At 33.1% G+C, this 16,224-nt stretch overlaps 1 protein-coding gene across 1 annotated transcript in view; it reads right to left on the reverse strand.

The window, feature by feature from the left end:
- Window positions 1–16,224, reverse strand: part of LOC140441678 (uncharacterized) — a 349,982-nt gene that overhangs the window by 118,962 nt on the left and 214,796 nt on the right. Inside the window, exon 3 of the mRNA XM_072532549.1 lies at window positions 14,360–14,407. Coding sequence (XP_072388650.1) covers window positions 14,360–14,407 — 48 coding nt within the window. The remainder of the gene's footprint in view (window positions 1–14,359; window positions 14,408–16,224) is intronic.

The following is a 16,224-nucleotide window of genomic DNA, read 5'->3' on the forward strand; positions in this document are numbered from 1 at the left end:
ATGACTAAAGGGGTATCATCGATATCCCCTGAAATCGTTAGTCAGGGCATTAGACGTCCTTTTTCTTTAACGGTGAGGAGGTACAATGTCACATAGTAATCGTTATTTATGTATTTAAGGGCGTAAGATGCGTATTTATAGCTAGCGAAGTGAAAGATATGCTCGTTCGAATGATAAGGGTTAATGTCTCCTTTTTAAGAGCTTATGCGACACAGGCAAGGTGAAAATATAAAATATATTTTCAATATAATCAAATGGACAGCCAAAGAAAAAGGTTTGGAAATGAAGCTTAAAAACACTACATATATAATAAACGAATCTAGACTCAATTCGTAAATATTAATTCCTCCCTAGACAATAAAAAATTCACAATGCTATCCCAAAAACTTATAAAATACAATATATCTAAGATCTGCAGTCAGTGCCTAATTGTGGATGACGAAATAGCAAAAGTGCCTCTATGGGAATGCTATTCCAAACTCTTTTTAAAATGCACAGTTAGTTTTACTACACAAGAAAGAAGAAAAACAAAAAATGGAAATTATAGACCAATAGATCTGTTGCCACATCAGTACAAACTGCTGACCAAAATAATTACCAACAGACTATCAAATAAGATCCGATAGTTATAGCAGGAACACTTACTAAAGAATCTGTAGAAAAAGCACAAAGGTTAGCATATATGAAGATAAACTAGGCCGGGCACATGGCTAGAATAAATGATGCAAGGTAAGCTAAACGTATAATGGAGTGGCATGGCGTCAAAGGCTAGAATTGCAGTCCTAGAAGCATACAGAGGTAAGAGAAGATCTCCGACATAATGTACGTATGACATAAAAAAGTTACAACAAACTAAACAAGATCGGGAGTACTGGAAATAACTGAGGGAAGCCTATTTCAGCAGTGGGAGCTACAGGCTGTGATTATGAAACAGCGAACATAATGAAATAAACATTATTTTTAAAAGGTTGGAGAAAAAAACTTATTTTAGATGCGACATTTTTCACGTAAAACGTCAATAAAATAGGTTAGGAACAAACGAAAGAAAATTAATTGGTATGGAACAAATGATTACGATAAAATAATAAAGACTAATTAAAACTATGAATCTGAATAGAAAACACCAAAATCTAGAATACAAAGTAGGCAATGGTAAAATCAATAGAAGAAATAAAAAAAGGAATAAAATAAATAAAATAGCTTGGTTAATTAAAAGAATTAGCAAGACTATTTTGGGAGGAAATAAAAAAACAACAACATAACATAACATGCATATTGATGGTATGTATGAAAATTGTGATAATTAATGGAATAAACATTATTATATTTAAAAAGACCTCTAGACCTATATAGATTCGTATAAAAACTATACAACTGACACCGTAAAAAAATGTATAAAGAAAACAAATAAACCTAAAAAATCAACCATCTAAATATTAAAGTATATGCTAGATACGACTTCTTTTTATAAGGAACTTCTTTGACGTAGCTTCTTTAACAATCTGTGTTAGGTCCTGTTTTCTCAAGCTAATTTACTGAAATTATTGTCATAAATAAAATGGTAATTTTATAACTGCACAATTCTCCTTTAAAGTTAAATCTTCTCCGAAGAAAGAAACAGCCCACCAATGGAGCCTTGAATAACTTGAAACTTTTCCGTGAAACGTTAGAAGTCCTGATAAGGCCAGAAATGGCGAAAGTACGCAATAAGTCTAATTACAGCGGCTATCTCGGAGTACAATTAACGGTTAGTAAGACAATATCTACTTGAAAATTCTCACTTTTACTCCAGCAACCGGCTCGAGGACTAAATAGCAATCTGTTCAACGGATCCCACAGGGGTCTTAACTGTGACGACTGGCCCCGTAGGCTCGCATTTCCATTCCGGCCCTTTACTGTTCCGAGATGGGTGTGAATCACTGATTCTGGAACTGTCTGTATTAGCATATCCTACTTTATATATCGCTTTCTTTTTTCTTTTAATGCATGTTTGCGAAAATAATTAAGAACTTCGTATATTAAAAATATAATACTATTATCTATGTAGACACTCTTTTTTGATAGAGTAATACTAATTAATTTATATTGCTTAAAATATTATGGAGTTGTTTATTCAAATAAAAGTGTATACACAATTTTAAATGAAGAATAGGGAAAGGCATTTGGGCGTGTTTTCGCCACAATCCGAATGAATTATTGCAACGGTTCATAACAAAATAGTTGTCCCAATAATCGTACTGTTATCTGCCGCTTCTGGAAGTGTTTCCACAATTATCTGCACGTTTGATACAGTCCACGAAATGCAATTGTTTTTATAATCTTCATACTAACTTGAAGTAACTTCGCCATAGCCGGTTAAGAAAGAAGGAGGGTGAAACTCTAGATCTTGGAGTACTCACTGTATTAGGTGGGTATCACAAATACCAAGAAACGTCTCAAAACAAAGAACAGCTAACAAGTCAGCAAATAGTAGACGCAGACGGACCTGCTCCCCATCAAACGGGAAAAAAATTATTACAAAAAATCCTAAAAAGAAAACAACGAAAAGTCCTAACGGAAAACGACCCAGCTTATGAGAAAGGTTAATGAGTTTTGGAACATGGAACGCATAAGTTGTTCGAAGTCAGCTAGATAAGGAGTTGAAAGAAATTAAGAGATTTAAATTAGATGTAATAGTCTTTACAGAAACAAAGAAGAAACTTGTTCATTTCTATAGTGAAGTAGGAAAAGATAGAAGAGAAGGAGTAGGTGTAATTATACTAATTAAAAAAAGGCTCTCACGAAATATTAAGAACTGGGAACAAATAAATTAAAGGACGAGGTAAAGGATAAATTTTACGACGAATGGGCCGACTTGGTAGAGAGTATTGGAACTAGGAAGGAAGTAATCCTATTAGGTTACTTAAATGCTAGAACTGGAAGAAAAGTACATAGCAAAGTTTCATTTGGAGAAAAAAGATAATAAACAAAAAAGATAATGAATGGATACTATCAGCGCAAGGATATTCATAAATTCACGCGAACCCAAACAACAAGAAATTTAAAAAATCAATAATCGATTACTGTATATGCAAGGAAAACTCCATGTTAAAAGATGGAAAAAATAAAGGTTAATAACGTCAGAATCCATCGAGGAGCAGAGTGTGGATCTGACAACCATTTACTTAGCGTCACTTGTACTTACATTTAAAAGAAGTCAATGAAAAAATAAAAATGAAAGTTCAATGATACTTTAAGACATTTCAACAAATAGATACAATCTACAAGGTTTTTGAAAATGAGTCTACAGAGTGTCGTACAATAACGTAAAAATTTTATGGGTACCGCAAGAAGTAAAGAAGTGAGGAAAACAATAGAGGTAGTACAGGGGAACCGAATCCGAAAGGAGGAGGGCCTTGGACGGTGTTGTGCAATTGAAAGATGGCAAGAAGAATGGAACAACACGGAGGATGTGGCACAGTGGACAAAGATGCCAAACATAAAGAGATTGTAAATTGATATAAGGTTGAATGCTCGAATAAATGAACTTTGAGCACAGTTAAAAAAATAAAAGGCAGATATCGAGCACAGTTTTATTAATTTAATCTTGCCCAAGTACTTTCGCTCCCTAGAGCATCTTCAGGGGCATTTCGTCAATTGCGGCCTATCCAACAAGAATAAAATGTTATAAACATAAAATTAAACATCACACTACAATACACAAGGACAATCACATTAAAATTTTTTTAAAAATAGGCTCAGCTACATTATGTATGAAAACCGGAGACATAAACAGATTATAACAGGAAATACCCTTCTGGGAGTGATGCCGTACTAGGAGCGATGAGGGTCTTCCACGAGCTACCTGGAACGAGACAGGGAGCCTCCTTGCTGACAGTCTGTGGATGAATGAAGGACATATGAAGGTAGTGCTTCGGGCGGGAGTGATGCCGGCCTTACAGCAGCCATTTCGCTTCCGGATCGCTGGATGACAGAAAAAGGTCTAGTTTAGCAGGTAGGCGTTCGGCGTAGACTCGGTGACGAGAGGTCATTTTAAAGTACCTCGGGAACTATCGTCAGGAGTACGAAGAACGAACCGTACACTAAGAACAGTCAGGCGGCGTCCTGGACTGAGATGTCTTTTAAAGATTCCAGACCCCCCCTTTATAAAGACGAAAAAAAGGTGTTTTCGTGATCCAAATTTAATGTGGTTAATTAAATCTCAAAGAGATCATGATTGCCGGGTGTCTAATACCAGCTTTATTGGATCTAGTCCCACCTCTAAATTTAATTCAGTAACTTGTAGTATTTGATGCCATTTGAATGTGTCCCGCGTTTCAGGAACTGAATGCCACGGCTCCAAACTTTATTTTTGTTGTTTTTTCCGTCGCGAAAATTTACTTCGCCCGGATTACTGGATATTAATTATAACGGCCGACTAGATAATGCTAACTGCTTTGCCATCGCAAGCGATTGTTTAAAATGAAATTAAGTAAGTCGGCTGGGGAATTAGCGAGTCGCTTTTATTTTTGCCCTTTTTTTGAAAGTGGTAGCGCTGTGCTGTTAACGTAGTAATTAGGGTGCATTTTGTATGTTTAATTGTTGTCTAGGGGATAGTCGTCGTTTTTTATTGGACGAATGTTTCGAAACTGGATTATTTTGTTCCGTTTAGCCTCTTGCGATTTCAGTTTCGTTAATCTTTGGAATAACAAGCTTTATAAATATATAAAACTGCTTCGTTTAAATTAATTTCTTAGCTAAGTTTGGTATTTAATCCTTCACAGAAAATAAGGGCTCAAGAATGTTAATACACATTTTGTAAATTTATATTTAGACGAATTTTGAGATCAAAATAGATTCGCGTCAGGCGTATAGCATTTAATAAACTCCCTTAAATGATCTACGTTCCTATCAACGAAAAAAAAAAATAGCGGAAAAAACTCTATTAATAGCCAACATCGCTTCAAAGTGCCCCGTCCAAGATGGAACCTGCAAAAAGTCAACTGGGCCGCACTTACAATAGAATTTGAAAAATGCCTAAACTGGATGCTCCAAAGAATACAATATGAGATGGTTGCACTTTATTCCTACTTTGGGTTTCTTGAAAGGCAACAGACAAGATGACAGATGAAATCCTAGCATGTACAACATACATTGAATGTGTGTTTCAAAGAAAATAAAAAAAATTGTCTACTTCATACACTGATTGGCAGTTTACACTGGTTTGAGACAGGGTGTTATCTACAAGCTTCTGCAGGAAGTTCAATGGTTAGTCATATTGTCTCTCTTATAGACAATATGCTCTCGAACATAACGTTACAAGCGATTACGGGAAATCCAAAGTGGAGAAAAGAAATTTAGTAATGGACTTTCTTAGAGTTTATTCTTTGCACCGATTTTGGATTTTGTTTAGTCTGTATATTGTGGATATACCCAACATTCGGATAAGCAATTCATTAAATACCAAAACTTTAAAGAAATGGACTAAGCCTAACAGGTGATATCGGAAACTCCTGGAAGCTACTTTCGAAAATGAAAACTATATCGTAGGAAAAGAACTCAATATGGCCTTCGAAAACCAACGCCTTATTCACAACAGATTTCCGAAATATCTGGGTATCCATTAGACAGAACGTTGAAATTCACAGATCCTCTAAGAAATCTTGCTGCTAAAATTGGAACCAGAAATTATCCTCCGCAAGCTATGTGGCGCTACTTGGAGATCTTCAGCTAAGATCCTGCGGATATGTATTTGCACTTTGCGTATAGCATGAAACGCCCTGACAAGGGCTTAAGGAATAAGGAGCACAGTATAAAACTAATTAATAAAAGCACTACCAACAAAACTATTCGAGAATTTCAAAACTTCCTGAAATAGTTTGTAAAAAGAAATTTAAGAAATATGAGTAAACAAATAAAAATATTTTTCATAAGGGATCAAGTTCAAAATTACTACAAAGATGTTCATAAGACAAATTTATTCCACAGAAACAACTACGCACCTTTATTTAAACGAACTACAAAAGTTCTCATTAAATCTAAGTATAATTTGGATATATTATAAATGAAAAAACAGCACACAACTCGTAAAATTCCCTTGTGTGCTCGTAATTAAAAATTATTATTAATTGAGAAAAGGAATTGTGCAAACAATTTTAAGCTGATGGTTATTGGGTATTTTATCCAGGGAATTATCAACGAATGAAAAACCAAAATGATTAATTGTTTTTGGTTGGTTTCTAAGCCTGTTTTGTTATGAAATTATACTTGATTTATTGGGTTTTAGGATGGTACGGAAATGAAAACGAAAGTTTTCTAATAAACTTCAATGTCGATGTTCCATGTTTTGAATATTTAATGGATTTACGAACAGTTCAATCTTTTTAAAAAAATAATTTTTTGTTTTGATTTAAGTTTTGCAATCATACTAAATATTAAAATGTAGAAATAGACTTACGTAAACGTTACCAAGATTATTAAAGTTATTAAAAACGTTACAAGATATAAAAACGCTTATAGTAGAGTTCTATGAAGCATTAAAAACAATTGGTCTTAAAATTAACACCTGAAAGACAAAATTTATGACCAACCTTGTAGTCAGCGAGAAAATTCAGATTGAAAGCCTTCGACCAAGTAATAGCTTACAAATATCTAGGGCATGAGATTCGCTTAGGCCGAGATAGGTAGATTGAACAACATTTTTAAGTCTAATATTCCAGCTAGAAATAAGAAAAATAACAGCAGTCACGAATACCGTTGAAAAAATTAGCCATGGCTAAATGGTCTTGGGCCGGATATGTCAGATTCGTGGATGATAGATGGACAATAAAGATTCTGGAATGGCGACTAAGACAAGAGGCACATCGAAACAGAGGATGACCACCGAGTAGATGAACGGATGCTATAAGGCGAATCACCACAAATTTGATGCAAGAAGCTCAAGATAGAAATAAGAGGAAAATTTAACGGGAGGCCTACGTTCAGCAGTGGACAAATATAGACCACATAGTTGATGATGATGATTAATTTTAAAATTGAATAAAGTATGTAATTTTATTATTATTTATATTATTAATATTTTAAACAAACTAAATTAATTAAATTAATAATTCAATAAATTATTATTTTTGCTCCTAACGCCATCTGCTAACGTATTAACAAAGCATATATTGTTTATTTCTGACAGACCTGTCAAGTTCAGACAAAATATTAAATTGATAATAAAATATAAATGAATATTATTTGAGAATAAATTTAATTATTATATAAACTAAATAAAATAATAATTGTATTTATATGAAATTATTTTATAACGAGAATTGTCACAAAGATTTAAATAGATGATTGAATATTGTTATAAATTGGGTGACAATTTTGACATTTAAATTTTGACAATCTTTAGTTACTACTCGAATCTTTTATTGACATATATTCTTTTGACATTGGCATATATTCAGTGTGTCATTTAAACCTGCTTAAAATAAATATACGATTTAAAAATAAAAATTAATGGGAAAATCCCAGTAGTTGGCTGTATACCATCGTTTAAAAAACTTATACAGAAGTAAAACACTTCACATTTGTATTTAGGTATGAAACATATAATTATAACTAATCTAGATCAGATCAGAAAAGAAGGCACTGAAGATGATCTGATCTAAATCGAAAACGTCACGTTATGCGACTGTATAAATTTTGACGACACTTTTTAAAAGTTTTAGTTATATGTTTTATACCTAAATATAAAAAAATGTGAAGTGTTTTACTTCTGTATAAGTTTTTTAAATATATGATTACTAGGAACGAATTGATCGAGAGTAGTGAATCGATGTAAAGAACCGCTATTTCGTGACGCTACCCGTGACAACTTCTAGTGGCGCTAGTTCTGTGACGCTCTAGCATTTTACTATAGAAAAAGTAATACAACGCCAGTATAAAAGCTTCGCTTCAAAAACAATTTCTTTCATTATAAGTTGGTTTGATTTAAAACTAATTGCAAACTTGTGTTTTATTCGAAAACACGAACCAATATGCAGCTTTATTTAATAGTATTTCATTTTCTCGAAATGTCGTTTATTATCGCATTGTTCTTGGCTATATTCATGATTTATAGTTATAGTTATTACGCGCATAGCCTCTCGTACATACTCATTCGTTCAGTGTATAAAAAATTCCAGACTGAGCTGTTTGATTCTATTAAAGCGTTAGGCGAAGTCGGAACTACGCTCTGTCGATCAAAGTTCAGCATTCTGTCGAGTATTACATGGTTGTGACTAATATGACGGTAACGTCGACGAAGATGTGATATTAAAAATGATGTTTACCTTCCAAAAAGGTTATTGCATCCCTAGAATGCATGTGCAGAAAAAAACAGGAATGTTAAAATATTCTTATTACGACACGAAGAGCAGTCTGGCGACAAAATATTAAAATCCAATATTTACATATTTTCTATTAGGATGTACGTAGGTAGGTAGTTCAAAAGAATTTTGTCTTCACAATAAAATTTTTCATAAACAGTAAAACATTTTTATTTACAATGTTTTATTTCTGATGCCCTTGGCGAGTAAAAGAATCCTATTCTTTAATATCATGTACTGTAGTAACCTCTTTCGCTTTTTGTTTTGATGTTTCTGAGTTTTTCTAAAATAATAACATAATTGGTAATCTGAGTACAGATTGCCAATCTGAAGGTCGATTAGTAGTGTGGTGGGGATGCCACCTCGGGCCCTCCATCTTGCCTGGTTGTCCGTAGAACTTTTGCATCACTTTTAGTGGATATCTTCCAGTTATTTAATTTACTTAGTAGGCATCATCTCTTTATCAGTTTCTTAATGTAAATTCATTGTACGCAATGCACCCAGTTATTATATGGAACTGAAACTTCGGTAAAGTAAGAGTTGAATTCGTTAGCAGAACTGTAAATCATAAAAATCGAAAATAATTTATATCTTTTTGCGTTTTAAAAATATTAGACTAAACAACTTCAATAGTCTGTTTATAATTATTGTTGTAAGAGAGCTGCTTTCAAGGGAAATTATTTACCGTCTTGCTCCCCAATTTTTTTCTCTATATACGCAGAGAATAAATAAAAATCTACTTAGGGAATTTCCACACATTCTCGTAGAGTTTAAATTTTTTACATCCCGTCACTTCAGGTAAAGAGTCCAAGGAAGAGAGATGTAGTTTTGGGGATAGCGCCATTTAAGTCCGAACCGAGAGGAGAAAGGTTTGTACGTAGCAGCATTTAGTATTTTGCTGGTAAAAGATGAGAACAATAGTAATAAAGGAATAAATAAAAATCTACTTAGGGAATTTCCACACATTCTCGTAGAGTTTAAATTTTTTACATCCCGTCACTTCAGGTAAAGAGTCCAAGGAAGAGAGATGTAGTTTTGGGGATAGCGCCATTTAAGTCCGAACCGAGAGGAGAAAGGTTTGTACGTAGCAGCATTTAGTATTTTGCTGGTAAAAGATGGGAACAATAGTAATAAAGGAATAAATAAAAATCTACTTAGGGAATTTCCACACATTCTCGTAGAGTTTAAATTTTTTACATCCCGTCACTTCAGGTAAAGAGTCCAAGGAAGAGAGATGTAGTTTTGGGGATAGCGCCATTTAAGTCCGAACCGAGAGGAGAAAGGTTTGTACGTAGCAGCATTTAGTATTTTGCTGGTAAAAGATGGGAACAATAGTAATAAAGGAATAAATAAAAATCTACTTAGGGAATTTCCACACATTCTCGTAGAGTTTAAATTTTTTACATCGCGTCACTTCAGGTAAAGAGTCCAAGGAAGAGAGATGTAATTTTGGGGATAGCGCCATTTAAGTCCGAACCGAGAGGAGAAAGGTTTGTACGTAGCAGCATTTAGTATTTTGCTGGTAAAAGATGGGAACAATAGTATCAGAGTTCTGATAAATACAAGAAGTTCAGTACACAGTTAAATAGTCTCATTTGCAAGAAATGCAATTTAGCAGCTAAAAAGAAATGGAATTAAGTGGTTAAAGTAATGCCGAATAGATTCATCTTCAATGGTGTTAAGAGCAGAATTCTTTGTAAGTTTTTTAACTTTATTTATAACCTGTCAAAACAGATTGAACTACAATGCTGAATATTTTCTGGTGGTGAATGAAGGAAATATATCTTGTTTTATTTTAATTTTTATATGTAGTTAGTGCAGTGCTTCGTTTTTTTTGTATATGTAGGTATGTCCCTAACTTTTTTTCTTCTTCTTCTTTCAGTACCCTGTCCGATTATCGAACGTTGGCGATCATATTGGCAATAAATAATAACTTTGTTTACGACGGCTCTAAATAAATTAGCGGTGGTCTCTTGATACCATTCTCGGAGATTTCGGAGCCAGGATGTTCTTCGTCGACCTAGGCCTCTCCGTCCGGCGATCTTGCCCTGTATTATGAGGTGTAGAAGGTTAACTTTTTTTACTGTTTCTAAATAACCTTTGTTTTTTATGCACAATATGTAGACTTGTATGTAGATTCTGAGAAGCGTAAATTCTTAATAATAATAAAAATTAATAATTAAATTCTCAATAAATATTTTTATTGGTTTTGCCAGATCATTACGGGAAATTAATAAGAAACCTTAAACAAAGATGTAAACAGGTATGCATTTGGAATGGAGATTTGTTTGTAAGATATAACCGATTATGTCCAGAAGGTGGCGCCCTTTATTTTTGCCTTACCTAGTTATGCTACAATTTCTATATTTTTCTTTTTACTAGGATAACATTATGATTCTGATTTAAGATTTATTGCATGTATTCAACGACTTTTCTTCGTTTTAGATAGTGTAAGTACACATTTCCGCTAGAAACATAGACTGGTTATTAGATCCTTGTTAAATTTACACTCTTCAAATAATGTCTTCAAAATTATACTTTTACTGTAATGAATACTCTGTATGGAAATCCAGGAAGTATGATCATTTATCGTTATCGTATATTCATAAATATAAGAGTTTACTTAACTGAATGAATACTCGAATCAAGAAACCGTAAATAATGCTTGACCCCAATTATTGTATCTAATTTCTATATCTCATATGCACTGTTTTCAAATATGTCAAGAGAGAATGCGTGTGGTCGACTGGTGATAATGCAGTGCAAATTGTGAATGTGGCTAGGTTTACTAGTAAGTGAAGATACGCATCTTATTTGGACGGTCTTACAGAGTAACCGTTTTAATATGGTTAGCGATCACGATGACAAATTGCAGTTTTTTGAAAGTTACTCTAAAATATTGATTCAAGAATTCTCCTTTTCACTCTATGTTTACTTAAATAATTATTCGAATATGTCAATTAATTTCTCATTGGTATATATGTTACGGACCATAATGTTAGTTGGACATTGACGTTAAAGACCGGGCTTTGTCATGAATGTCAATTTTACCTGGTTATCAACGACAATTTCCAGCATTTAACGACAATAAGATTAGCTATTGGTCACTGTTGTAAAAAAATAATCCATGATGTATTATTTTTGTATAATAGTAGAATAACTATTTTTTTATTTTTGCAATAAAATAATTTGCAATAAATTTTGTGTCAATAGACACAAGTGACTCTCAGTTCGGATTTGGAAAGGTCTTCAAAAGAAGAGAGGTGCTATTTGCGATTCAAACACTCATTAAAAAATGCCTCGATCGTCAGAAAAAGTATGTCTCTTTCATCGACTACCAGTAGACTGTTGATAAGAGTCCAACATGAAAAATTGTTATATGAAAATTGTTGTAAAAACAACCTATTTATAATATTGTAACCAATTTTGGTATTTAGTTATTTTACCAACTTGTACCCGCAACTCGTCAGCTCTCGTGTCTCCTTCATAATCTCTCTTCACTCCGCGTCATATAACTTAGGACAGTCAGTGCTAATTTGCCACTCGGCAAGTAAAGACGGGCTGGGGTGTGTTGTCGATCCCGAAAAGTGCTTGGTGCGTAAGTGATAAATGCGCTTTTAAACCCGGTGTTTTGTGTTAAACCGTATACCTGTTTGTTTCTCTCAATTCTATGTATCTCTGTTACTGCCTTCTAGCACTGTAAAGCTAATATTTGTATAACTCTTTTTATTACTATCAGAATTGCGATAATTGTCAATGTTGAATCAGCCCTTAAGTTCACTATAAATAAATCGAAGGAAAAATACATCTGAAGTGTTTTATTGCTTCATTGGTCCTTAATAAATATTTTTAAGCAATCAGGTGTTCAACTACGCCTCTCTTAAATGTGGAAAGTTTGGTAATAAAGTTACCCTCTCCAAAAATTGTTAAATGAAGCTAGACGCAAAAGATCTCCGCATAATTCAAAACCGTTATTGGAACCAAGAAGAAACCTTAAAATATTCCAACCACACTACTAAAAGCGCCCGTATACAAAGAGGTGTTCGACAAGGCTGTGTCATGTCTCCATTCCTCTTTCACTTGTACTCTGAATGCATATTCAAACAAGCACTAGATGGCGCCGAAATATGTATAAAAATAAACGTTAAATACATTAACAACATCAGGTATGGAGACGACACCGTTCTAATAACGGAAAAAAAGGAAGGCTTACAAAATATACCAGACAGAGAAAAAAAAGAAAGACCTCCTACCTAGGCCACATAATGAGAAATGACAAATATAACCTGCTACGAATAACAATTGAAGGGAAAATAGACGGCAGAAGAGGATGTAGGCAGAAGAGTCATGTCATGGCTTCGCAATATCAGCTTGGACGAGAATAAACGTTCAACAATTACTAATGAGTGGCGCAGAGAAGAGAACATTTTGATGTAGTGATCGCAAAACTGCAGTAATGGAGTGCACCAGAAGAAGAAGAAGAAGAAGAAGAGTAATAATTTACAACTGATAGATTAACTTACAAGCGTTACTAGCTATTAATATTATATTTACAATGTGTTTTATTAATTTGGCCTATGAGACGTCATTTTTAAATTTTGGGAAAGCTGAATCGCTTCTCAAAACATTCAAGAAGTTAAGCTTATTACATATTACATTATATTTAAGAGTAATTTTTCAAGTAAACCTAATACTTTTATATTGTGTTACTACACTGAAATAAATGAATCTAACAATTAACTTTATAAATGTCCATATTTTGCAAAAATTAAAAAATTATTTAAATGTCTAATAGGTAAATGAAAGTAAAAAAAAATTAAATCTTCAATTTACTCTATAATGAGTTTCCAAATAATTTCTTCATTTATTTTAATGCAATCATAACAGTGCTTTCATTTAAACTAAGAATGGAATTTAGTGTCTTTATCTAAAGCAACATTTACTTCATTACATGATAAAATTGAATAAATTCCTTAGATTTGGGTTGAGAGAGCATCGATGTCTCCGCGGTGGCATTTTGGGTTTCGGAAGTTTTTACTATTCCTGTGTACAGGACCACTAACCTTTCAATTTAAATGTCGAGTTTTCCATACAACAATAACAATGAACAATGTCCAACTTTCTTCAACGATAATCAATACTCTATAATTAGTAGAAAAATAAATAAAGCGACGAGGGAAACATTAGCACACAATATTGTAACATGGAAGTGGATGACCTTAGAATTACGTTGACCAACAAAATCAGTGGACAAAAACGTACAAACTCAACCTGACAAGACAAAAAAGGACATACTGAAGCTGCCATGATCAAATAAACAGGGATATGTAGTTCTACTATTTTAAAAAGAAATATTATTTAGACAAATAGCAAAACGTTGCTAATATTTGATAAAATTTTTAAATGAACGTTAACTGCTTTACTCGAAATGGGACAGGAAAAAGGTTATTTTTAATATAACTTTTAACCATAGTTTGTATTTTTACGGAACTATTTTAATAAGATTTTTAGAATGTAAATTTAAGACTCCCGGCTTAAGCCAAAACGATATATTGAAGAAGAAAATGAGTAATTGATTTTTTTCTACAGTCAGACATCATCCGATGCGTTAACAGCTACATATTATTATCTTTTGAAGACAGATAACGAAGATGAATGGGAATCTGGTTACTACTAGTTAAATTGGTGATGAAATAGTAGTCGACGGAAAAAGACCTAGGAAAAATGAACCGCTTACAGCGAAGATTAATGATTTTCAAAAAGATTATGAAATTCAACTTCTATTTTAATTTTTTATGTCAATATACCTACCGCTTATAAGCTATAAGACGACCGTCTTTGTATTTGTTTCTTCTGTAAGAAAACAGAAATCTAATTCTCATTACAATTAATCGTCGTTTAATCACTTTTAAAAATATATGTAATGTATGTTGAAGTTACCTACTATAAGAGAACCATTTAGTGTAAGTTTAGTTTAAGAACCATTTTAAGAAAAGAATATATAGAATCAATTAACTTACCGTTTTGTCTATTGGATTTCTAAGACATAAATACGGTTTTGAGGTAATCTGAAACAAAAGTAATATATAGTAGTAAAATATGAAAAGTATTACATTATTAGTAAATAACATAAACATTAATGTTCTGCGAAAGATTAATAGTACATGTTGCTAATAAAATTGTGTCATCTGCTTGCAATTTAATATCTGTAAGTTTAATCTAATAGCTTCCTGGTGTAAGCGCTTGCTATTGGTAAATTTGAGAATAGCTACGGTTATCACTGCCATGGGAACAGGCATGATTTTTAATACTATAAAGTATAACGGTATCGAAGAACAGTAAAAAACTTATGTTTTAGTTAAATCCTCAGTTAATAAATGCTGTAGTGTTCCATCATCATGAGTATTATAAAAAGTCGCTGAAAAAGTGTTGTCAAATCTCTTTAAGATGTACACCAAGAACGGGTTTATTCAAGGAAACGAAATAAATATATAGATTACTTGTAAATGTTGTTTTATCAACAAAACATTGTCATGTGAAATATGAGAAGATATGACAAGAAATGTAGTATATTTCTATACTACATAATAATCATACTTGACAAGATTCTGCTGACCAAATGAGATATAAATATATTCAACAAACTTTAAAGCACCTATAATTAACTTAAATATTTTATTAAGAATTTTCATACTTGAATGTACAGGAATTTGTTCATAAGGAAGATACAGTTTGAGTTATACGAAATACAGTAATCGTATGCTGTAGTAATTTTCTTCAGAATTCTTTAAACCATTGGCAACAGTTGATGGGTCTGGTACCTTATCACAACAACCAACACAAAGTCGATCGACCTATTTATCCTTAGTAAGGACAACTTTAAAATCGTATAGGTATGGCATGAAAGTATTAACGAGAGATTTCCATCTATTCACAAAATTTACTGTTTTGAAAATTTATTATTTATATTATAGTAGCCGTTAATGTTGTTTATCATAAGAAATGTCAAAATTTACGAAAATCACCAGTAATTTCCGTAAGATTGCTTTATGCAAAAATTTTAGTGTGCGCCTTTTAATTTGTCAAAAGTTTTATTTGCCTTATAGGCTTACAAAAAACACGTAATCACTTATTATATCTCTGTATAAGTAGTACAGTCACCAAATTTCGTGAAACATCTTAGATTATCATTGTATAAACGTCCACGTTTACCCATTTTCACGATCTGTTTTCCTCCGTGTAATCCCCAAAGTAGATCAGTGTATTTCATATTCTGCAGACCGGTCATTTTATCTGCAAGTCCTGTTCTGGCGGGGCTTGTATCCCAGTTTATCCTGCTTTCTCTTTTTATATTTTTTGCGCTTGCCCTCGAGTATTTTCGAAAGTTTACGTCGCGAGAATTCAGTATGAGGAAGTACGTGGGCTTTTCTTTTTTTGTTACGGAAAATTAAGTCTGAACGAGCCGCATGTGAATGTGTGCTCTGGTTAGGACAGAAGTTGAAAAATGCCCGTGCGCCCTATATAGTTTTTTCGCGGGTATAAATCTTCCAAACGCTCTCTTCTGCCTTGTTTTTTACGGGGTGACACTCAAATTTCACTTAATTTAGCAAAATACATAGATAAGAAAAATGGGTTTCTGCTCTTAGCAGACAAACGAGCATCACGCTGACAAGGCCCTAACGTATTCTTTTCGAAATGCCTGTTTTTTTACAGACCAAAATGACAATATCTTCTTTGAGAAAGCAATAATTCACCATAATACAGACACTGGCCAGTGAGCGTCCTGAATTCATCATCCGACCTGAAACTTAATTTTCCCTATGCTATACAATTCTTCTTCTTCAAGTGCCATTTCCGCGGCGGAGGTCGGCAATCATCATAGCTA

Source organism: Diabrotica undecimpunctata, chromosome 5 (assembly GCF_040954645.1).
Source record: "Diabrotica undecimpunctata isolate CICGRU chromosome 5, icDiaUnde3, whole genome shotgun sequence".
Lineage (NCBI taxonomy): Eukaryota > Metazoa > Arthropoda > Insecta > Coleoptera > Chrysomelidae > Diabrotica > Diabrotica undecimpunctata.